The 25,731-nt window shown below is 34.3% G+C and overlaps 1 protein-coding gene across 1 annotated transcript; it reads left to right on the top strand.

Moving 5' to 3' along the window:
- Window positions 1-11,202: 11,202 nt before the first annotated feature.
- Window positions 11,203-24,416, top strand: LOC124541451 (phosphate carrier protein, mitochondrial-like). Its single transcript, XM_047119338.1, has 9 exons — window positions 11,203-11,334; window positions 13,155-13,257; window positions 14,420-14,516; window positions 19,349-19,518; window positions 20,011-20,172; window positions 20,776-20,955; window positions 21,973-22,110; window positions 23,209-23,340; window positions 23,843-24,416. The coding sequence occupies exons 2-9, from the start codon at window positions 13,159-13,161 to the stop codon at window positions 23,930-23,932; spliced, it is 1,068 nt and encodes a 355-aa protein (XP_046975294.1). The 5' UTR covers window positions 11,203-11,334; window positions 13,155-13,158; the 3' UTR covers window positions 23,933-24,416.
- The last annotated feature ends 1,315 nt before the right edge of the window (window positions 24,417-25,731 follow it).

The raw sequence follows: 25,731 nt of genomic DNA, 5'->3' as shown, positions 1-25,731 counted from the left end.
TGGATGTAATCTGTGGTATTGCAGCGTCGGCAGACAAATAAAATAAACAGTTATTTTAATTTTATTTATTTTCATAATTACTTATTCTAATTAAATACAACTTAATAATATTTTTTTTCCTTTAATTGCTATGTATACAGTGTGTTAAGATATACAAAAGTCTCAAGAATAATAATAATAACAATAAAATTAGAAACACAATCAATAACAGATCAAAATGCTATATTTATTGTTGCCATGTCAGATAACAACATTATGATAAATAAAAAAAAACGCACTCTTCTTAAATTTAACATACATTTATCAATGAAATGAGAGAATAATTCTTAATTCTCGAAGGTCTATTTAGCGCGATTCGCCAATACCAATTTCCGTCGAGAACGGGATTAGTTTTACTACTATACACAAATTAAATACAAGACAACTCAAGCTTACCCCCTTATTAAACCACAGTCTTTGTTTGACATCCGAATTTGAAAGATTAAAAGATGTTATAGTACGATACAACTTAGATGTGACATCGGCAAATTCAATAAAACCGATTACTGTTTAAATAGAATTGAATTATGAAGGCGATCTATCAGGTCCATATTTTGTGCCATGACTGCAATTCGATTTTCGGGTTTAGCTTTTAATTTGTTGATAAAATCTGAGATCTCTTTAAAGTTCACCGGTTCCATTACCTCAAAGAACGCCTGTACTTTAGAGATAAGAACGAATTTTCGATCAATTTCTTCAACAATATTGTTAATTGTTGATGGCATTTCGGAATCACATTCGGATCTCTGATAGTTCGTAGAGGAAGACGTCTGAGGCCTTATGTCAAGCGTTTGAAGATCCGTGGAAGTTGCCAGCAATAGTTCAGGGCCTTGATCGGGTGCATGAAGGGCTATGGGGGACATCTGACGGGCTTCAATTAATTCGTGAAGTTTTGAGTTTTGAGATGACATCGTTGTTTCTTCAGGTAAATCTTGGGAGATAAACTCATAACTCGCGGAATCACATCGTCGACATTGCCCAAAGCTCCGAGGTGCTTCAAATGTTACGTTTGATAAACCGCAAACCGTATCCAGTTTATAAATTCGCGTTCCACCAGAAGATTTATCAAGCACAATGAGAACTAGTTTATACGGCGATCCTGAAGTAGGATGATAAATCCTATGCACCTCACGTACTGGAAGTTTTTGCGACTTCAGATCCTCGAATATGCTTCTGCAATCCAGCTCGACTGGAAGGCCACGGATCATCACTTTAAGGTCCTGTGCGATGTAGAAACCTACTTGCTCCGAACTCAGTAAACATGTCAGTTTCTGTTGTGTGATTAAGTCCCTACATTGTACTGCAATACCATTTTTAGTTGACCGCTCGTATGTGTCACGACGACAAAATTTATACTTTTCAGTAAATTGAATCCAACAAGACTTTTTATGTATATTTATGGTTGGAAGGAATTTGACACATGGATGCATACAAGTCGCAGTTGATGTGGCAGAAGCAGAGGTAGTGGTAGGAACCAAAGCACCATCTACCCGATTATTAGATCTTTTATATGGCGGTTGGCCCTTATTGTTCTTTGCTTTACGCTTCGTGTATTGGGGTGCAACAGACCCGAGTTCCTCCATTAGGTATTTTTTAAAACTTCAGTAAAATGAGAGTTATCTTCAATTTTAATTTAAAGACACATGTAAAACGCACTAGTACAAGAACTTACACGCACATACACAAGTATCTCAACTATTTATTCACTATCATCGAACGGACGAATTGTAATAAGAATGCTAGCTATTAGGCAGCAATTAAAAAACAGTCATAGCGTTATAGAAACGACTGCACTGTTCGGAGGTCAGAGTAAGACTAAATAATGAATGAGTGAATCGTGACTATTTATTGAGCAGTTGCTAGCGTTACTCCGTACCGGTGGAAAGGAGAAGCTCATTCTGTTAACCAATGAACGACGTTAAGCAACAAGACAAAGTCTTTGTTCTATTTCTACCTGTTCATCCTTTTTTTTATTGCTGTATTGTGATCTTATAGTATGTACACGTGTGTTCTAAAGCTCACTGACTGTTCTAGACTTAATTATGGAATTAATGTAATATATAAATAAATAGTTACTGATTATTGCAGTTGTTTTAATATTTAAAAACGTAGAGTTAGTAACTTAGGTTGATGTATACCGGACCACTTAACGTGTCCAATGTTATGTGGTAATTTGACTAAATCTGAACCAATTAGAAGCGTTGGTCAATCACAGCGACTACATTACTATTACTGCTGGAGTCTGGCTTGGCTTTCAATGAGGAGAGAATCGTAAAGAGCATTAAAATATTACAATTTAACGGACACAACATCTTTATAGAGTATTGCTCTATAAAAGTAAAAGTAACAGCCTGTAAATTCCCCTCTGCTAGGCTAAGGCCTCCTCTCCCATAATGTGGGTTGGTGGAATGTACTTGTAGCTGAATTTCAATGAAATTAGACACATGCATGTTTTCCTTCACCGCCGAGCACGAGATGAATTATAGATACAAATTAAGCACATATATGTAGTGGTGCATGCCCTAGAGATTTCAGTTTATTAGAGATTTTTAATTTCCGACTAAATTTAGTCACGGCATGGCACAATGCTGTCATTTTAATTATGCTAGTTCAAGATCCGAATCTAAAACGATTTTCACAGCGCTTATAATAGAATGAAACATATTTTATGTGTTAGGCAACTAGCCTATGTCCTTTCTTCGAGTTCAAGTTTGCTTCATACTTCATACTTTCATCAAATTCGGTTCATCTATTTGGTCGTGAAAGGGCGACAGACACACAGATATACAGAGTTATGTACTTTCACGTTTAAAACATTAATATAGGTTGATTTAGTATATTAGAAAATATGTTGAGAATAGATTGTCTAAAAAATCCTGTACGGCTATTACATTTATTAAAAAAATGTTTTTTTAATGAAATGTTCCAAGGTTTTTTTTTACTCAGACTTAAAGTATCGAACGTATAGGATATTCAGCTTCTGGGTTGCCTATTCTATACCTGGACTGACTGCTCGGTTGTCAGGTATTCTGCGTTCGCTAGTATTATCGTAATCCATACTAATATTATAAATGCGAAAGATACTGTCTGCCTGCCACGCTTTCACGGCAAAATTACTGGACCAATTTAAATGAAATTTGGTACGCAAACAATCTAGAGCCTGAGAAAGGACATAATCATCAACGTAATATTTTAAGTTAATTTGTAAATATATGCATATTATGGTTCATAATATATTCAATAATATGGTATAAACAATCTTTATAGAAGTATTACCTTCGTGCGAAACCGAAACGAATAATAACATAAAAAGTTTTCATGCAATTTTGTATTATACTAGTTTATTCTTGTTATCAATAAAAGCAACTTTTATTAAAAAAAAATAAGCAAATTCGATCCACCATTACATACTTTATTTTATTTCATTTCATTTAAAGCGTTTAAAAGTCCAATTCATTCTTGCCGGTGCAATTACGACAACGACGAATTTTTTGAAAGCATTTCTTTCAGCTGATTTTAAACAAACATTATTTTACAAAAGCTTTTATTTCTCGTTCATTCGTGGTTATTAACACTACAACAACAAGTGCCACTTATATTTCCTGCACAGCTAAAGTGTTTATACGAAGGGGGATAGCGACAGAGGCATCCCGGATTCTGATTCATAATACAAGACGCTGAAGAGCAAGTTGACGAACCTATTTTACGATTACAAGATCCTTTTTTAAGTAATTCTTTTTCGTAACTCAACTTAATTCTTTCGTAATACTTCGAACAAGCGCAATCTACATTTGAATCTTTATCGAGACTGATTTTGTTTGTTCCATATCGCGATCCCTTTTTCTTTAATATTGAATTTCCAATGTTTTCACGACAGCATTCTGGTCCTCGTCGATTCGCAAGGCCGGAACTCGATTTGTGGAAGTCGATTTTGGTATTCGAATCCGATGATTTAGATGTCCGACGTATTAATTTACTTTTACTTTGACAGAGACTGTGGTCTTTCCAAAAGTTCTCTTGAGAATGTGTGGTTTGACTATGGTGGGGTTTTATTGAAGATTCTTGTAGAATTGAACTATTATTACGACTCGGAGTATCATCAAAATGATTCATTTGACGCGATTGATATAATTTAGATGTTTGCGTTGATTTATCAGAGACGTTACGTCGATCTGAACGCACTTCATCGCTTATTTTATCAGACCGAATATTTCTATCATTTATTTGTTCATTGTGAGTTTCAGCCATGAATTTGTATCGAGATTGATGTAAGTCATTATCATGGTAATCATTTGAATTGTATTCCGTCAAACTTGATAACATTGGACTTTCAGTGTTCCTCATACAACTTACCTCTCCTTGTAATTCAGACGTGGTCTGTACTTGAATACAAGAAGGTAGATAATAAGGATTTGATATATCATTAGCAGGATGTACGTCACGATTTAAATAGTCGTTATGAAGTGTTTTATTATTATCACGTTGTGGTATCGTTGATGTACTTTTAATATCTCGTGTATTAGGATATGACCCTTTATCAATATTGTAAGTACGATCTAAATTTTGTTGTAATTGAGATAAATTGTTTTCTTTGACATCAATATCAAATAGACCTTGATTGTCATTGCTGTGTATTTTATCATCAATTTGTTCATTATTGGATTTGTTAAAATTAATACCGAAACTTTTTCTATTTCTTAGTTCTGTCACACCTGTATTATCTGAACTGTTTACTAGTAAGTAATCTTTATTTCTGAACTGGATAAGAGGAGAGTGGGAAATTGGAATGCTGTTATTTTGCGTAGATTCTAAATCTTGTACGACATCTCGATTTAATAGCGCTTGAGAAGAAGTTTGGTTAGCTTGTTGATGGATTAGATTGTCATATTCATTGCTATTGATATTTGATGACCAGGATACTGGTGTTTTCCCTATCCTGCTATCACTTTTATTTCGTTCTGAACTAGACTCACGACCCCATCGATCACCTAGGAGAAATAATTCACCGGTTTCATTGCCTTCCACTGTAGTTTCTCTATCGTTGGCGTCATTTGAACATTCCCCATCTATATCGTCCTCACTGTCGGATTCGTTACAGGAATCCAATGTCATACAATCATCAAAGCTGTCGCAAAAATGTCCTGAACATTCGTCTTGCAGGCAATGACATGGTGGAGGATTTGTAGAACTCGATTGGGGATGAGGTAAAATGTGAGCATTCTTTGATCCCGGTTTGAACGAGGAAGGCCTTGGAATCGGCAAATGTAAGCTTTCAAGGCATGGTCGTCTGGCATTCTTTTTTCTTTTAGCTCTTGATCCCATTTCAATCGAATATCGAATGAAACATTAAGTAATTTTTATATTCGTCCAAGCATGTTTTCGAATTCAAATATAGTTGTAATTTGGTACCTCTCATAATTCGATGGATCTGTTGCAGGTTTTCTATTGAATTATAATTGAATTTTCTAATGGATCGTGTTAATTCTCATTTTTTTATGATCTTAATTTTACAATGATTACTTTAGAGAAATTATCGGTTACATTTTTATAACACATTTCGAAGAGATCATTGGTAATAAACATTGTTAATTGACGGAACTGTCTAAAAAGTTTCAACTTCAAAGCTGTCAATATTAAACAGAATATAAAATTATAAACATATCAAAATAGACAATTATAAAATACCTTATCAATATTAAAATATACTTTATTCAAGTAGGCTTTTACAAGCAATTTTGAATTGTCATTTAACAACTGTACTAAGTGAAGCAACCACAAGTTCAGAAAGTAAATTGAACCGAGAAGTACCAAGAAACTCAGTAGTTGCTCTTTTTCATTTGTATCTTTTTCAGCGAAATGTCGCGGTCAACTTACTTAATTGTCTATTAGAGCCCAGCTTTTTACTAAACTGCATCGTATAATCATTAAAACATTTTTAGTCATATCATTTATTTATTCTGAAGCGTAATTAATTTATTTCTTGGTCTATTATTTAATAAAAAATATAGCGAAAGCAACTTCGTTTTGAGTGCGTGTCACATGACACATTTCTTTCTTAAATGAGAGCTTTAGGGGAAATGCCTCACAATCCAAGGCATGGATTAACCTTTTAACTCAACATGGGTAGTTTACTGCTATTTACCTCAACGTCTCGATTTTTAAATTGACAAAGAACTTTGTCTTAACTAGAAGCCTAGGACTCAGTTTAAATAATCTATTTGTAAATACATGATATCCATTCTTTATTTAGAGTATTAACACGATATAATATTTACATCGCCATTTTGTGATAGCGGCCATTTTGAATTTACAATGACACTTATTTCATTTTATTGTCATCAGAATCAAAGCTCAATTGGTCGAGGAAAAAACACATAGGGGTTAAAAAAGTAACAAAAATGTCCAATAAGATCCGTTTTATAATCACAAAAATAATGATATAAATATACACAAATAAACAAAGTTTAAACAACACATAAGTTTACAGAGATTTATAAATTATTACCTAAGTTCTTCTAAACATAAGAAGCTCAAGTACTTCCTACAATAGACTATTTATGTGGGATCACATTTAAAGAGATTCTGCATCATCTGTAGTCGGAAACTTGTAATTTAAAATATCATCAATAGTCTTAATATGATCTATAACGCCCTGAACGCGTTCCTCGGGAGTGCCTTTCAGTTTAGCACTGAGCAACCTAAACTCATTAACGTCAAATGACTTAAAGAAGTCAAATAACTCAGTCAGGCTAGATCCCATTGATCGCGCAGCGTCGGCCTTATTTGCCAGTAAATCGGGCTCACTCTTGTTCAGTCCCTGAGAAGTTTCGGCGGAACGATTTGAAGTTTGAATTTGGGTTGAATCGTCAGCTGTGTATGTTGGGACATCGTCATGGGATAGGTTTGGTGACTGGACAGCGGCTGATGTTTTTGGACTATCATTGGAAGGGGGTATCTGTATAGCCCGTACAGCTAGAAATAGTTCCCGCAATGAATTGACCCGCTTTGAAGGTGGAGGAGTATTTTCTTGAGGTGTGTATTCCGGTTTCCACTTAACTGTCTTCAAGTAAATAGGTCTTGAACATTTTCTCTTTTTGCTCGGGTTAGAAATGTGTGACCGGGTCGGAACATTACTGATGCCTACCACATCACTCCTCCGATCGACTTCAGTTTCAGCAGACTTAGTCTGAGATGGGGATCTCGGTGCAATGACAGCTTCTTTCTCAACTGCTGTAGGTACCACTATCATGGAAGCCAGTTGATCAAGTCTTTCGAGAGCGCGAGGAAAATTCTTGTGAAGAATCTGAAAAAGCATCTCCACCGATATTTGTTTGGCCGGATCCATAACGGAATGAGATAGTTAATCTTCGATAATAAACTGATGAACCAATATGTGCTTTTCGTTAATTGGAATATGTATACTACGCTCTCTTTTTTTACTATATACTAATTATATATTCTTCGATAAAAGCAATCACAACACTGAATACAGACGAGACGTCCGTACTCCACGAGAGCTAGAGCAAAACTAAGCGTAGGCAACAAACGCATGCTATTTTATGCGACTGTGTGATTACTATTCGGTATTGCAAGCATCAAGCAAATGAATTCATCCACCAATCAGCGCGTTGCATTTCATTTCATACGACAAGTGTAATAACTATTTTAGATTTATCCCTCAGAGTACTACTTTACATATAAATGTAATAAGATAAATATAATAATTAATATTCAATGAAGGGATATCACTAAATATAATTTAAAGTTAAAAGGCCATAACAGTTAATTATAATTTAAGTAAAGTAAATCAAAGATGGCGATTCGAAGCAGATTCAATCTAGAAAACATTATTAAGTTTTTATTTGTTTCATTAAATTCACGGGTTTACTATATATTTGTCTATCTCGCTCTTACAAAAATGACAAAATAAACAGCAAATAAAATTACAATTATCAACATATTATTTCTCTATTCATTATTTTTATCACATATGACATAATTACACGTATAAAGTTATCCGATCTTCTTGTGTTTATTTTAATAATTATTATAAAATCTATAAATTAATACACGAGACGAAATTTTAATCCGTTGTAATTGATGTCGGAAAGTTTAAATTATTGTGGCATACATTGTTAACATGAGCGAATTCCGCGTCACTTAGACGTAGCAACACGCTATGATGGCAGTTTTGACGTTTGCCCGCTCATGAAGTTTCGTATTTAATAAATAATTACATCAAAGGAGCAAATTGTTGTTTTTTATTGTCAATAGTGACGTGTAGTTAGTCATAAAATTTATCGAATGTGATTTCTAAACTACAAATATTAGGGTACCGCGAAGATAACTTTTTTTTTTCTTTTTTGTATCAATTTATTTCTTGTATGTAATGTGTTTATAAAGTTATTCAGCTTAATTCCAATTTTTCATTTAAATTGATTTCGTTCGAATATATTACTTAAAATAATTTTATATTTTTTTTATTAAACCTTTTTAATTAGATACTACATGCAACAAAAACTTGAATTAAATTACTTGCAAAAAAACAAAGATTTGAATATCGATAATAAATTTACATTTCCATCACTTTTTTAATGTGTCAAAACGGTCATCGTATCTTGCCGCTAGTATAGACGTTGTTTCGTGGGGCCACGTGTGTGATCAAGTACTGTTCCTTTATTTAACTTATCTGAGATCACAGGTCAGAGCCAAACTCACTTAACAAAATTACACGTTATCGCAATATTGTTGATATTCCGTCAATGATCGAATAATCGAGATATATTCCTTCCGCTTCCCGCAAAACTTCGCGTTTATACAAAAGAATTTATTTTTAAATTTCGAAAGCTATGACAGGTTTCGTTTTAATTGTGCAATGCAATGATATTCTAATAAACAGATATGTTATAACCATCCTAAACAACAGAAAAAAGTGTACCGCGTCGGGTACCGTTTATTTTTACATTTCGTTAAAAGTAAAAAGGATAGCTTAATAAAAACAATAAGTAAAAGGGATAACTAGATGTTTTAATTACGCAAAACGTATTACTGCGTAATTATGATGTATTATAACGTGTTACTACGTAAAACGACTAAAGGCAAACGTCCCAATTAGGACGTTTTCTAGTCTTTACTTTTTGCGCGTTAATAACATATCTGTTTACTACAACATCATTGGTGCAATGCAAGTCATATTTGGCGCCAAATTAATGTAACCTTTTTATGTGACATTTTTAATGTGTATTAGTTGTAGTTAGAGTTTTTCGATAACAAATTATATACTTTACATTTATTTCCTTATACAGTCGCCGTACAACTCTATCTGGCCAGTAACTTTTTCGCTCTCTAATATTAATTATTTATTAAATCGTAACAATTTAGAAAATTGCAATCAAGAATGCTGTTTATTTTCCCCTACATCCACGACTGGAGCTTCTGTCATTCCATAGTCAAAGTTATGCTATTGATACATAAAATTGTTTCGTAACATCAACACTAGGTACATATTATAAAACAAAGTCGCTTACTGCTGTTTGACTCTAAATCAAACACAATCAATCAAATTCTGTAGTTTATTTAGTATCAGTAATTTACCCACGCGATGCCGGGGCGGGTCGCTAGTATATATATAAATAGAATAAATAATATTAATGCAACTCATATGAGCCTACTTTATATATTATATAAATGCTTTAAACGAGTTATCAATAATATTATTGTCCCCACCTGCAACTGCATCTGCGTATCTATTCGTACCTACTAGCTAGGTAACCTACCTACCTGCGCTTCTCCTTTATACCTGCATGTTTATAGTACCCATTCAACTAATCCTACCCGCAATTACCCCTTCCGTGAAGTTATTCAATGGTCATAAATATCCCGACCTCAAGGAGCGATAAGGTATGATTTATTTCGGTGCATAAAACCTCATTAATACATGCAAAATGTCATCGATTTTGCAATTATATATTGATATACATAAGATAATAAGCAGTTGTCCGCGGCTTCGCTTTTAAGTTTGTTTCATCTTTTTTCTTTGTTAAATAAAATATTATTTTTTACGTTATTCTAAGCCAGCATTAAAATCTGAAAAAGATTATATGGCAAAACGAAACTATAATCTAAATTCAAACTGTGTTTGTTGGTAGCAAATGTTTTTTTTTTTTTATTCTTACTAACTGGACTATTGTATAATACAGATTGAATAAGAAAACCCTAAACCTACTTACGAGAATTTTTGTACCTAACAACAGTCTTGCCATCTGATATAATATTTGTTAAACTAATGTTTTAGACGTTACTACAAATACTTTAAAAAATTAAATAAAAAAAATATTTTCTGTATTATTGTAGTCTTAGCCTTATTTACTTATTTTATAATTTGAACCAAGTTAACCAAAAACTAATGGACCTAAAATAAGCCTACGGAAAAAGTATTCAGATTGCAAACATTATAAAAATATTAATGTTTTATTTATTTTCGTTTTATAAAACTTTGTGGTTTGATCTTGATCTGAAAATAATTTGCAAGCTCAAATCCTAGCTCGAGAGTTCTTACACCGTAATAAATTCTTTAACCTTAATACAATTAATTAGTTAGAAGGAATAAATAAAAGGTATAACAAAGCGTCAACATGGTGCTTTTGGGAAAAATAGTTCCAAGTTAAGCCAGTAAACTTTATCATACAAAAAGTAAACATAAATTGTGTTTCTGTGTGGTAATAAAATATGCAACCACAAAAAAAATTACAAATGAAAGATAGCAATAAAAACAATTTTTACAATCAAAAAGAAAAAAAAAACAGATATCCATTAATGGATGATCAATCGATCCATATTAAATAATAATAATAATAATAAATTCAGTAACTGTAAAGCTATTGTGTCAGAAACAGTCCAAAACTCACCACGTAACATTAAAGAAACATTTTGATAAAAATTTCTTTTGCGATATATTATCGCATAACACTATAATTACTATGAATTTTAAAAGACATAAGCATTAATATATCATAAATCATTTTTAATTATTAAGTAAGTAAGATACGTAGTCAGTTCTTACATATAGCATAGCTGTATTTATTTATAAAAGTTTCTCACAATTATTATTTCAGAGCGAAATAACAGTGAGTTAAATATGGTAATATTTTTTATCATAGTAACGCCGCGCTTGTCAAATTCGACGTGGTTAGGTAACTTCCGTTAAGGCGCTGGTATCGCCTGCCTTGTTTCCTTTAACACTGTGCGTCAAGCGCGGTGCGGTGTGTGGAACGGTTACCATCGGATTTTAGACATGTAAGTTTATATTTATTATAATATTCATCATTATTAATAACACGTTTATATCTATTTTATTTTTATTTAAATAAAACATAACTAGTTATACAATAATTTTCGGTTATCTCGTAAATTTTACCTTACGTAACGATTAATGAAATTATGTTTGCACGTGACCTTGCTCTATAAACTTATGATAGTGATAATTTTAAGTTAAATAATAGAATAATGTTGCTTCTAAAATTGAATTCGAATTGGCAATTTAAAAAAAAATCTCGAAGGCTCTTTTTTTTTTGACATTATAAATTATCTGTCCACGGTTCTCGCCCTGTACGAAGAAGTATTGATTGGATCGAACCAGTTTCAATTTTGGTCTTAAAGTGCTGTTTCAGTGTGTCATGTATTCGAAATGTTTTTTTTTTTGAAATAGGAGTAAGTTTTTTATTTACTATTATCTAACAGTTATTGTTGATATGAGCTCACACTGATGGCATTTCCTGAATTCTAACCTATGGTATTGTTATGGACAACTTCTTAGAGTTTTAAATTAAGAACAAATTTAATTTTTTTTTTAAGAATTTCATTTTTCATTTATTTTTTAGCTGTGGTTATTGAAGTCTATAATATGAATGCAGTAAAGTTAAAAAAAAAATCAACTATTCTTTTTTCGATTTCAGTTTTTTTTCTTTTAAAACGAGTAATTTACTAATTACGTGTTAATTTTACGTTTTATATAATTATCGGACATATTTAAAATGCATTGGTTTAAAGGCTAAAGGATAATGCTCACTGCATTGCAGATCATTATGTAAGGTTGGTCCTACATGTTAATTAATATGAAGATAATGACTAATATCGAACAATATACATTTACAAATTTAATAATGAAATGTAGAAGAAATTTTACTTTGTAATTTGCTACTATGTAGTTAATTAACATTAACTACAACTTACTTGCCTCAATAGCAACATTTTATAAGCTATGGAAGGCCATATGTTGTTTATACTAAACCATTGTTCGATTATACTATCAAATGGGTCTTGATAAGTGACCACCAGCTCTATATGTAGTCGGCGGACGAGCATATGGGCCACCTGATGGTAAGTGGTCACCATCACCCATAGACAATGACGCTGTAAGAATCTTATCACAATTATAAGATGCTCCTACTACAACCAGCTCCATACTCCTACACTCAACTGTGTCGAATCAATCTAATTAAAGATTTATTTTAAGAAAAATAAATAAATCCACCATTTTAATCATGTATGTTTCCTAATTCTTAACCTATGGACAAGTTCTAATAGTTTTAAATAAAAAAAAGTCTGCCTTTTTTTAATTTCATATTTTATTTATTATGTTATCTCGTCTATAAGACTTAAAAGATATTTCAGTTGTAACACTCCAAGTCTGGGTAGATACCACCCACCCATTAATTAAATAAATAACAATACTTAGTATTGTTTTGTTACTACAACTATTGCACAAGGGACATAACATCGCAGTCCCCAGGATCAGTGGTTTGATCTTATGTATGGAATTAATATGTTTTATAGTGCAAGTCTCTATTTGCAGTAATTACCCTGAGGTCATTTTACTTGTGTGCTTACCGAAGCTTTTATACAAAAAGGATACAATCTACCTTGCCTCTTGATATGTATCATTAGTTATAACACCATCACTCCCATATAGATTCCTCATGATATGGAAACCAAGACAAAGCATCAGAATAATTATAAACACAACGCACACGATCGTTAGCTGGTGTTAGTTCTTATATTGAACTTGAGTATCAATCTATGATTCATGTTTCTATATGTATGTTCATTTGTTACAGTAACATGTTCTCATCCCTTCTGGAAGCGGCGCGGAATTCGCCGTTCCGCGGGCCGCTGTCGACCACCCATTGCGAGCCAGCGCTACCAGCTGCTGAGACACAGGTTATAATACATATAACATATCTGGCCTCGTGCTAAAAGGACCTATATCACTCTCAAATGAAATATAATATGAGACAACATTACATTACTCTGATCCCAATGTAAGTAGCTTAAGCACTTGTGTTATGGAAATCAGAAGTAACGATGCCACAAACACCCAGACCCAAGACAACATAGAAAACTAATGGTAATCTAAATCGACTCGACCGGGAATCGAACCCGGGACCTCAGAGTGGCGTAACCATGAAAACCAGTGTACACACCACTCGACCATTGAGGTCGCCAAACTTGTAGAATATCAGACGCTCGGCTTGGCTATGTATAATAAACTAGCACTATGCCCTTGGGCCCTTTAAGGTTCCTTCATACAAATTTAGTTCAATGATATCTTACTTTACAGAGTTGCTTTGCCATTTTGCATTTAGTAAGTATTCTCATGCCAATTAAGCATAAATGATTTGGTGAATGGCAAAATGTGGTATGGATATTCTTATTTTAATGTACTTTAGTCCTTTTAGTACCAGTACAGATATACTATATAAATATATATATATATATATAGCCCGATGATGAGAAATGATAACGGAGGGGGTGTGACGCTGGTCGGGCGTGGTGGTACCACCACTGCGTACATATCGTACGCAGCGTGGCGGCCTGCGGCACGAGTGCCCAATGACTAACAGATTATGAGATCTGAGGGCTTGATCACATACATATTACCATTCTAGAATGTTCCTTAAAACCCATCAATTTTGAGGGTAGGTGTATTTTTTTTATGTTTGCACCTACTAAAACATGATTGGAAATAAAAAGTCAAAGGAACAGCCTGTAAATTTCCCACTGCTGGGATAAAGCCTCTTCCATTGAGAAGACGGTTTGGAACATATTCCACCACGCTGTTCCAATGCGGGCTGGTGATACTCACATGTGACAAAATTTCGATGAAATTAGACACATGCAAATTTCCTCGCGATGTTTTTTACACCGGCGAGCACGAGATGATTTATAAACACAAATTAAGCACATATATACATAGTGGTTGCCTGGGTTTGAACCATATCAGCTCATTGGAAGTAAGTCTTACCCGAAGGAGGGACCTCCTGGCCTAATAAGGCTGGCCGGGTGATGTTGAGGATTCTGACGTATGTCTGTGTGTCGCCAGGGTATGGCCGCGGCGGCTGTGGCCACAGGAGACTCCTGCGAATTCGGCTCCACCAAATACTTCGCACTTTGCGGTTTAGGTGGAATCCTGTCTTGCGGTAAGGAAAATATACTAACAAATATCTATTATATACAATGACACATTTATTAAAACTTTTGAGTTACTTAATTTGACGTAATTGTGTTAAGTGTAAGGCTAAATGTAGATTCCATCGAGAAGAAAAATTACTTGGTGGTAGGGCTCTGTGCAAACCCACCTGGGTTGGTACCACCCACTCATCAGATATTTCACCGCTAAACAACAATACGCACTACTGTGTGAAGGGTGAGTGAGCCAATGTAACTACAGGCGCAAGGGACATAGCAACTTAGTTCCCAAGGTTGGTGGCGCATTGACGATGTAAGGAATAGTTAATATTTCTTACAGCGTCATTGTCTATGGGTGATGGTGACCTACCATGTGGCCCATATGCTCGTCCGCCAATCTATTCATAAAAAAAAGAACCCTCAAGAAACTCAGTAGATACTCTTTTCCAACATTTAAAGTACCAATTGAAGTCAATAAAACGATTTAAATTTATAAGTATACTTTCGAAGCACATTGATGCACAAAAAAGTATCTTTTATGTAATAGAGAATAAGTCACCAAAGATGGTCACCACTACAGAGACCACTTCGAGAGATATTAACCATATCTAATATGAATGCTCTTTTTTTAAAAGGTTTATTTGAGGTAGATTTCTTTTATAGATTTCTTTTAATAGATGTCTTGTTATTTCAATCTCAGACATAGTTTCCCCCACTCCTCATTCATATATCTATACATACTCATATATATAGATTAGCGCATTCATATAAACAGATTCATCATATTTTATATAATACTACATAGATATCGGTGTAACGAAATAATCCCTAGTCACAAAATTATCAAATAATCTTAATAAATTCATTGAAATACATTGCATAACATATATTTATATATACTCGTAGTCGTTTAAGTATATTGTTACCAAAACAGTCATACCCGAACATCGTTTGATCACCTAAAACTTTTTTTTGCTAATAATAAATGTGCAGCCGCTTTGGCTCAACTTAAGCGATGATTCCGGGTTCAAATCCTGCATTTTTATGTTTCATTTATATCGTCAGGAAACCAAACCAAACCTCATTGTGGTCTAAGCTCCAAACCTCCTCAAAAAGGAGGCTAGCTTCGATAAAAAGGCGGGATGGTTATTACTTCAATAAATGTCTAACAACAACACAAGCCTGTAAATTCCCACTGCTGGGCTAAAGGCCTCCTCTCCCTTTGAGGAGAAGGTTTGGAATATTCCACCACGCTGTTCCAATGCGGGTTGGTGGAATACACATGTGGCAGAATTTCTATGAAATTTGCCACATGCAGGTTTCCTCAAGATATTTTCTTTCACCGCTAAGCACGAGATGAATTATAAAGACAAATTAAGCACATGAATCAGCGGTGCTCGCCTGGGTTTGAACCCGCAATCATCGTTTAAGATGTACGCGTTCTAACCACTGGGCCATCTCGACTCGTCTAAATGTCTAACAATCAGCCTTATCATATTTAATAAACAGCTATACTAAAAAATATCCCAATTCAAATATGAGTGAGTGAGTGAGTGTAACAGGCAAATAGAACAATATCAAATTCCAGAAATTGGCAAAGAATGGTTAATCCATCTTGTCAGTCAGCCTACCTATTTTTAAACGAAAAATATAAATTTTCGTATTTAATTCGCCCATCGCTCAATCATCGCTAGTCCTCAATCTCAGGCAAGGTCAGATAGCTTTATCTAATCGAACGTTTTGTACAAAACTCGCCTTTAAAATAATTAATATTGTGTCATATTATTATTTAATTAATTATCATCTGTTTCAAAATGAAGATCATATTCAGGGATCCCACATAAGTTTGTCTTAGTCTTAGTGCTAAAAGGACCAAAGTATCTTTGTTACTTGGATGGATTGGATGCAATGCTGATACTAAATATAGTAAAGTAAAGTAACAGCCTGTAAATTTCCCACTGCTGATATAAGGCCTCCTCTTCTATTAATGCGGGTTGGTGGACATGGCACATGTGACAGAATTTCGATGAAATTAGACACATGTAGGTTTCCTCACGATGTTTTCCTTACCGCCGAGCACGAGATGAATTATAAACACAAATTAAGCACATATATATAGTGGTGCTTGCCTGGATTTGAACCCGCAATCATCGGTTAAGATGCACGCTTTCTAACCACTGGGCCATCTCTGCTCTCATACTAAATATACTACAGATTTTTTTATTGTTTATTTACTATATTGTCCATGTATTCTGTACAAAAACCTTCCTCTTAAATCACTCTATCTATTAAAAAAAACCGCATCAAAATCCGTTGCGTAATTTTAAAGTACTAAGCATACATAGTCACAGACAGCGTTAAGCGACTTTGTTTTGTACTATGTAATTTATATATACTATAACAACATACGCTATCAATACCAACATTATTATGCAAAACAGTATATCTTATAATAAAAAACAAAGCTTTCTGCCGTCTGTCTGCTCGACGTCATTATTACGCAAGAACTTCAAATATTTTTTATTTAAATGACGTATGCGTGACAATTTTGGAAGACTTCCAATGTCATATTGTACTTACAATATAATGAGTCCCGGCTAACTGTTTATGCGCAGCCAAAACTACTGACCCCAGGTGAGCTATCTGATGAAAATGGTCAGACCCTCCCATAGACATAACAACAACAGCCTGTAAATTTCCCACTGCTGGGCTAAGTCTCCATTCCCTTTGAGAAGAATGTTTTAACATTGGGTTGGTGGTATACACATGTGACAGAGTTTCTATGAAATTAGACACATGCAGGTTTCCTCACGATGTTTTCCTTCACCGCCGAGCACGAGATGAATTATAAACACTAATTAGCATATGAATATTCAGCGGTGCTTCTCTGGGTTTGAACCCGCAATCGCCGGTTAAGATGCACGCGTTCTAACTACTGGGCCATCTCGCTTCATAGACACTAGAAAGATATTAAAAAATCCCATACATCGCCAATTACTCTACTTACCTTGAGAACTAAAATAATATGTCACACGTGTTACATTGAACAACAATATTGTATCTAAATATTGTTCTTTGGCGGTAGTATATCTGATTTTAAACGAGACTAAATTAATAAATAATTCTTATTATTCATTAAAAGAGTACCTTTATAGAAAAAAAATAGCCTGGAGTTAGGCTCGGGTTCCATCACAGGATACTAATTATTGTAAAGAACAGCAATGGTAAATCTGTTTATTTGAAAAGAGCACCTATGCGAGTTTCATGCTGTTTCTTGTTGCTAGAGGCTGCTTTAAACGGTGGTAGTATTTAATTATCGACGATTCAAAAACGATTAATTGTGAAGTTAATTTTAATAAATTTCATTTGATGAGTGGGTGGGTGGTTTTTTCCCAAAGCCCTACCAACAAAATATAACCCTCCCCAGAACCCTACCACCAAATATATTAATTTGACGACCTCCGTGGTCGAGTGATGTGTACACCGATTTTCATTGTAACGCCACTCCGAGGTCCCGGGTTCGATTCCCGCCCCAGTTAATGTAGATTATCATTAGTTTTCTATGTTTTCTTGGGTCTGGGTGTTTGTGGTATCGTTACTTCTGATTTTCCATAACACAAGTGCTTCAGCTATTTATAATGGGATCAGAGTAATGTATGTGATGTTGATTCATATTTATAAAAAATATTAAGTCGTATAAGCGTAGACAAATAAACAAACAAACTTCTCAATAATATTAGATGATTATATCGGTTTTAGATCAGATCGTGTACTAGAATTGGCACCAATGTTAAGCACGTTGGCTTATTTATAGCCAACATTGTCATTCCGACCCGATCACCTTTGCAGCCAGCGTGACAACGCCTTGACCGAGGTTTAGTAACAAGGTCTAGGTCGTTACACTTTGATAGGCTTTCCTTTGTTTTTTTTCTAGAATAATTCCAAATAAGATTAAAATTTGAAATAAGAACGAACGAATTTGGCAATTTGATGTTGTTCTAATTTCAAATACTATTGTTGTTTATTATTTTTTTGAGTTTATTCGGCATATGCAAAAATCCAAACAGACAAAACTTTCGTTTACTTTATATATGTGAGTATATTCATACAATGATTTCAATTTTAATGGTCTTGAAAAAAAGTATTAATTAACAGTACATTTTCAATAATTATTGGTAACTTTACCTATGTCATCACTATCAAGTATTTTATTTAATAATAATAATGTTATCACTATCAAGTATATTATGTTATCAGTAAAATAGAGAGCGAAAATATGTCATGGATTACATCACAATGATACTCATAATAAATCAAACGTAAAGAATATATATTATTTTATTAGTTTTCTTAAGCTTTCTTTAGAATATCGTCGAATAATATATTTAAAAAATAATTACATTCAGAGACACCCTACATATCTATTGAATGTGGAACACTTACCATCAAATTTACTTGTTGGTAGGGCTTTGTGCAAGCCCGTCTGGGTAATTACCACCCACTCATCAGTTATTCTACCGCCAAATAACGTTACTCAGTATTTTTGTGTTCTGGTTTGAAGGGTGAGTGAGCCAGTGTAACTACAGGCACAAAGGACATAACATCTTAGTTCCCAAGGTTGGTGGCACATTGACGATGTGAGGACTAGTGAATATTTCTTACAGCGTCATTGATTATGGGTGATGGTGACCACTTACCATCAGGTGGCCAATATGCTCGTCCGCCAACCTATAACATTAAAAAATATATAATTTCACGACATCTCGTATGCAGTAGTACAACCATATGATTGGTTATCATAATATACTACGAGAATAGAATTAAAAATAGAAGCTTGTTGCAGGTATCACACACACCGCAGTCGTGCCACTCGACTTGGTGAAATGCCGTCTCCAAGTAGACCCTGACAAGTACAAGAATGTCGTCACTGGTTTCAAGGTCTCCGTGAAGGAGGAGGGCATGAGGGGACTGGCCAAGGGATGGGCGCCCACTTTCATCGGATACTCACTTCAGGTTAGTTTGAATAAGTTATGATTCCAACCAGCTCTGTGTGCTTATATGTCCATCTGTTTCTGCATAGCTTCTAAACTACCTATTATAATTTGAAAATTTTCCTTAGCTTCTGATCAAAGACATTTAGATCTCATTCTAATTCAATATGGTGCTCTGTAGCACAAAAAAGTCTTATTAAACAGAAAAATATTAATAATTATACCACATCAGGTGTAAATGAAAGGTAATCAGCATATATCGAAGATCCTTACTTTAACAGCCTGTTATAATCAACTGCTCAACTAAGGCTTGGTCTCTTATTTGTACAGAACATTTGAGGTTCACTACACTATACAACTACAAAGCTGTATTTTGATTAAATAACATATGATTAAAACAAAAATCCAATTGTTCCATCCGAAGTCTTTGAAGATACAATAATTATGATTAATTTCCATAAATATGCTAACAAATATGCAAACATACAGATTTTAATACGATTTATTTGTCCAGGGTCTCTGCAAGTTCGGTCTATACGAGGTCTTCAAGGTAGGATACTCGGGTATGCTCGATGAGGAGACTGCGTACACATACCGTACCTTCGTGTACCTGGCCGCTTCAGCGTCTGCTGAATTCTTCGCGGATATCGCCTTGTCACCACTAGAGGCCGCTAAGGTAATATTTTTTATTTATTTAAAAGGTAAACCCATACGGGCTAGATGTAGGTATGTCAACATTACCTATAGATATTTGAGGTGTAGATTACCAATGCCCTTGGGGCTCGAAATATACTTTATTCAAATAGGTTTTTATGATTGTAACTTGTAATTACTTTTAAATTTTCATTTAACAACTACACATATTAAATGAAGCCACAACCAGTTTGGAATGTTCTTGCCGGTTCCTTTCGGTAGAACCGGTAAGAATCTCAGTAGTTACTTTACAACTTTTACAAATACAAAGTCATGTTAATTAAATATGATTATATATTATGTATCATGCTACATACCATATTTCATCAATTTAAAAAGCCCTAATGTTTTACATACTAAAGATACCCGATGATGAAAAAAAGCGCCTGGAGGGAATCGTAGGGGGATATGTCCGTGACGTCACTCATGTCACTCTGTTAACATTCGTTTGCAGCGTGTTCATATCTCCCGTACGCGATCCCAGTGACTTGAGATTATGAGATTTGAGGGTTATCTAACACTATAGTAATATTTAAGTAATATCGGTTGATACTAAAATGAGTAACATTAATATTTGTTTACACAGGTCCGAATCCAAACTATGCCTGGATTCGCGAGCACGCTCCGCGAAGCGTGGCCCAAGATGGTCCAGAATGAAGGCTACGGTACCTTCTACAAGGGTCTCGCGCCTCTCTGGGGTCGCCAGATCCCCTACACCATGATGAAGTTCGCTTGCTTCGAGAAAACCGTCGAACTGCTCTACAAGGTAATGAAATCACCTCAAATTAAATTGCTATCATAGCTTCTATAGTCTATTCTGACTCAAGAGGAGTAAACCTAATCTTTGATATTAATTATGGTTCTGCGACGAAATATCTCCTCTTGGCGTTATTATCGGAACTTAGTAAGTATAATTAAAATGGATACATGTTAAGAGGAATGAATATATATTATTAATGAAATGTTTATAGTGTATAATATGTTAGAGCTATTAGCAAATCGCATTGAATATTAAAATGTAATATTTGTTACTCTACTCCTCATATGGAATAGGGTATACTTATATTATTGTTGCATCTGATTGTAGAGACTAAAAAATACACAATAACTCACATACAAGTACATATATACATAACAATACATACATATAAAAAAAATGAACATATTTACTCACACAAACACAAAATATTGAATTATAGTCAAGTTTGCTATGTAAACTTAAAATCAAATTCGTAAATTCACACACAAACATATAGTAGGACACAAATTAGATGTAGCATCGGAAAATGCAATGGAATGAAAATAAAACCGATTACTGCCGATTTACACAACCAACAGAAATAGCTCCCTATCGCGCCATTCGACGCTATTCGTCGCTATAGATTCACGCGTCAGAGAAAGCAAGTGCATTTAAATCGACGCGTCAAACTGACGAATATATTAGGTCATATGATATTACAAGTTATTACGTTTGTGCAAAGATCATATTCGCGTGAGAAATAATTATTCATAATTTGGGATAGCGTACTTAATTCGGATGTTACGGATTTACGAATTTTCCCGATGCGACATCTAAGTTGTGTCGTACTATACATATATACATAACAATACACACATATAAAAAAATGAACATATTCACTCACACAAACACAAAATATTGAATTATAGTCAAGTTTGCTATTACAACTTAACCCAATTGGTCAATTCACACACAAACACATGTACATACATACATACATGTATATTAAAGGCATGTGTAAGATAAAGTGTCGTGTGTGTGCAGTACGTGGTGCCCAAGCCGCGCGAGCAGTGCTCGAAGGGCGAGCAGTTGGTCGTCACATTCGCCGCGGGTTACATCGCCGGCGTTTTCTGCGCCATCGTCTCCCACCCCGCCGACACCGTCGTCTCCAAGCTCAACCAGGTAAAACCCCCTTTATATCATTTAAAAGTAACAGCCTTTTAACCGCACTGCTGAGATAAGGCCTCCTCTTCCATTAAGGGAGAGGGTTTATATCATTTACACAACCGTAATATAGGTCAGTAATCAAAATTTAAATATGATGCTTAACATGTTATATAAAAAATTAGTAGTAAAGTAACAGCCTGTAAATTTTCCACTGCTGAGATAAGGCCTCCTCTTCCGTTAAGGAGAGGGTTTGTAACATATTCCACCATCCTGTTCCAATGCGGGTTGGTGGAATACACATGTGACAGAATTTCTATGAAATTAGACACATGCAGGTTTCCTCACGATGTTTTTCTTCACCGCTGAGTACGATGAATTATAAAGACAAATTAAGCTCATGAATCAGTGGTGCTTTGCCTGGGTTTGAACCCGTATATCATTTACACAACAGTAATGACCTATATTACTGTAGTCCAAATTTAAATATGATGCTTAAAACATCTTATGTATAATAGCATATATAGCTGGAAGTTTAGGCGGCGCACAATAGTAAAGGTCGCCGTAGCCATGATTTATCCCACACCTTCAACGATTGTCTTTATTTTTCAGCCATAAAATACAACTAAAGTAGAGATTTGTTTCGTTTTTTCTAAGGAATGATTGAATGATATGTTTATTGTAAAAAAAAAAACAATCTTAGACATTGCATATAAAATTTTGGGATCAATGGGAACTTTTCACAATCCATATAGTGGTATCGTGGTATCTTTAACGTTCTTGGGAATCTATGAAATTGTGAATGCTAATCACGACCTGACCTGACTATCAGTCATCGGACATTAAATATATTGTCATAGATATAAAAATAACACGAGATTTTAAATATTGATGTTCTTTTTACAATATTTAACTTTCCTCCCACATTTGAAAAAGATAGGAAGTGTTAACGTATATCCTTTACTGTACCAGAAAAGGCCTATGTAAAACCTCACGATGGTCTGTCGATAAGTTTTGGCGTGCCAGCGTAACCAACAAACAAACACATCTACATCTTTAGAATATTATTTTTTGATAATATAGTGCTCCATATACAAGTGTTATGTATAATTGCAGGACAAGACAGCGACCATCGGCTCCATTATCGGCAAGCTGGGTATGGCTGGAGTCTGGAAGGGTCTTGGACCTAGGATTATCATGATTGGTACCCTCACCGCTCTGCAATGGTTCATCTATGATGCCGTCAAGGTAAATCCGTTGCAATATTCAACTTAAATATATTACAATTTAGTCCCAAATGTACGGCACCTATATGCAAATCCTTCTCTTAAGGAGTTAAATTTTCGTACGACAGATGTTGGATTCCTAACCAAAACCAGAATTAAAGCAATATGGTGAAATAAGCCATAAATCTTCTCTTGTATTTGTTGCTACTTAAGTAACATACAACTAAAGCCACAATAGGCAATCCATCTTAATTGCCAAGGTTGTTGGTGCATTGACTATGCGAGGAAAAAAAAAACTTACATTTCGTCTGTCTATGGATAATGTGATGACCACTTCCATCATGCAGGCCATTCGTCAGCCTGCATATTTATTTAAAAAAAATATATTCAATGATTATTAGCAAACCAATTGTTCCTACCGAAAATAGAAACATGTGGACATTAGACATTAGTATGAGAAAAGCTTCTATAACATTAACAGCGATGTATATGACAACATTTCATTAATACAATATTTCTGACAGGTATGGCTGAGGATGCCCCGACCACCACCCCCAGAAATGCCCGAATCCATGAAGAGGCGCCTCGAAGCTGAAGAAGCGAAGTCTAAGTGAATTAGTTCAATTGCATAGGAAAGTAACACCAGCGGGCTTAGACGAAATACATACTGGTTACCGTTGAAAATACCTAAATAAAACCTTTTTACATGAATTGATCGATAAAAGTTTTCCATCATTCAACTTTTGTTGATTCAATTGGATTAAAACCTGTTAAAATGATTGATGTCTAAAAATAAACAATTGTGTACTGTATCATATATTCCATTAGATATTGACATCATCACGTCACAAATATTAATTCTGTCGATGACTGTGTATCGTTATGTAATATCGTCTAAGCCCGAGGAGTTAAAATTAAAATGAGGACTACAGCCGTGCAACATTATATGTATTATAGATTTCAAATGTGATGCAGTATGTTAGTGTTAAATCATCGCTATTTATTATTATATAATACATTTTATGATTTATTTATTTGTTTATTATATGTATGAGTTGAAAGTGTAACCGGTTGGTGGAATTAAAACACTAGATACTATTTGTTTTGTTTTATTTATATCTGTTAAACCAATTATCGAGTACAATAGAAAAGTGTGTCAGTGTATCTATAGGCACGACAGATATACTATCTTAGTGTCTAAGTTAGTTACTTTCACAGTATAATGTCATACGGTATTATGCTGTGGGGCAACGCAGCCGCTATCCATACTATATTTGTGCTACAGAAGAGGGCTATTTGCGCAATCTATAACCTAGGAGCTAAAGAATCGTTAAGGAATAAATATAGAGAAATCAAGATATTGACTGTTGCTTCTCAATATATATTCCGCAATGTTATGTATGTACGAAAAAATATTAATGATTTCATGAGAAAATGTGATACTCATAGCATTGGTACAAGGAACAAACACAAACTTTAACTCCTTTGTGGGGCAATGTATACGGTTTTACAACAGGATCCCAGAAAGCGTTCAAAATGCCTCTGTTGCCAAATTAAAAAAAATATATTAAGGAACGCTTGTGTGCAAAAGGTTACTATACAATTAATGAGTTTATGATCGATAGCACACCTTGGGAATGAAACGATCGCCTCCTGGCTATTTCATCTCATATTAAATTGTTTGAATAATATATGAGACAAATAAAAAAAACCCGCTGAGTTTCTTTCGCCGGTTCTTCTCAGGTCAGGGTATTTTCTTCTCCGGTGGTAGCGTTTCAATTGACCAACAATAAGAAAGTGTAATGCTTCTATATTGAATAAAGTTATTTGAGTTTGAGTAACGCTTTGACTGGGTGTGCCTTATATTTCTTCCAATTTCAATGACTGACGTGTTCTTTAAGATTTACGTATTTTACGATTATTTATGTTTACGCCGGATTAGCCGTCTTCATGAGTTTTTTGAAAGTGTTTCCAAACCAAATATCAGTTACATGCAAACACGTGTGTTTGCAGAAAAAATGTAGTCTGCTATTAATAGAATCTTTTGAAAATTCTAAATAACATTTGACAAACTCTTTGTTAATGACATATTTTCAAAAATTTTACAATTCAGTATGATCTGAATGCTGTATTACCTATAATATTACATTCCTATATTATTGAGAAAATGAGAAATGGAAACCGCATTATTGAACTTCAAATTGCATAACATCAGGCTCCGGCATAGCACTGGGTACTGTGGAACTGCTGTGGGTGGTAAAATAAATAAAAAAATAATTGTACTATCCATTTTTGCATTATCTCTGTCGTCGCAACTTTGAATCGGATTAAAAATAAACAATAATAATAATTGTTTTAATCTAGATTTGTTTCTGATGTATTGTATGCATTGGGTAAATCAAATTCGAAATAA

The sequence above is a fragment of the Vanessa cardui genome, chromosome 28, assembly GCF_905220365.1.
Source record: "Vanessa cardui chromosome 28, ilVanCard2.1, whole genome shotgun sequence".
Lineage (NCBI taxonomy): Eukaryota > Metazoa > Arthropoda > Insecta > Lepidoptera > Nymphalidae > Vanessa > Vanessa cardui.
This window is presented reverse-complemented; position numbering and strand designations above follow the sequence as displayed.

Coding starts and splice junctions, on each gene's coding strand:
- LOC124541451 (XM_047119338.1), top strand. CDS start 13,159: ATGTTCTCATCCCTTCTGGAAGCGGCGCGGAATTCGCCGTTCCGCGGG. Junction 13,258..14,419: donor TACCAGCTGCTGAGACACAG/GTTATAATACAT, acceptor GTGTGTCGCCAG/GGTATGGCCGCGGCGGCTGT. Junction 19,519..20,010: donor TCATCGGATACTCACTTCAG/GTTAGTTTGAAT, acceptor TTATTTGTCCAG/GGTCTCTGCAAGTTCGGTCT.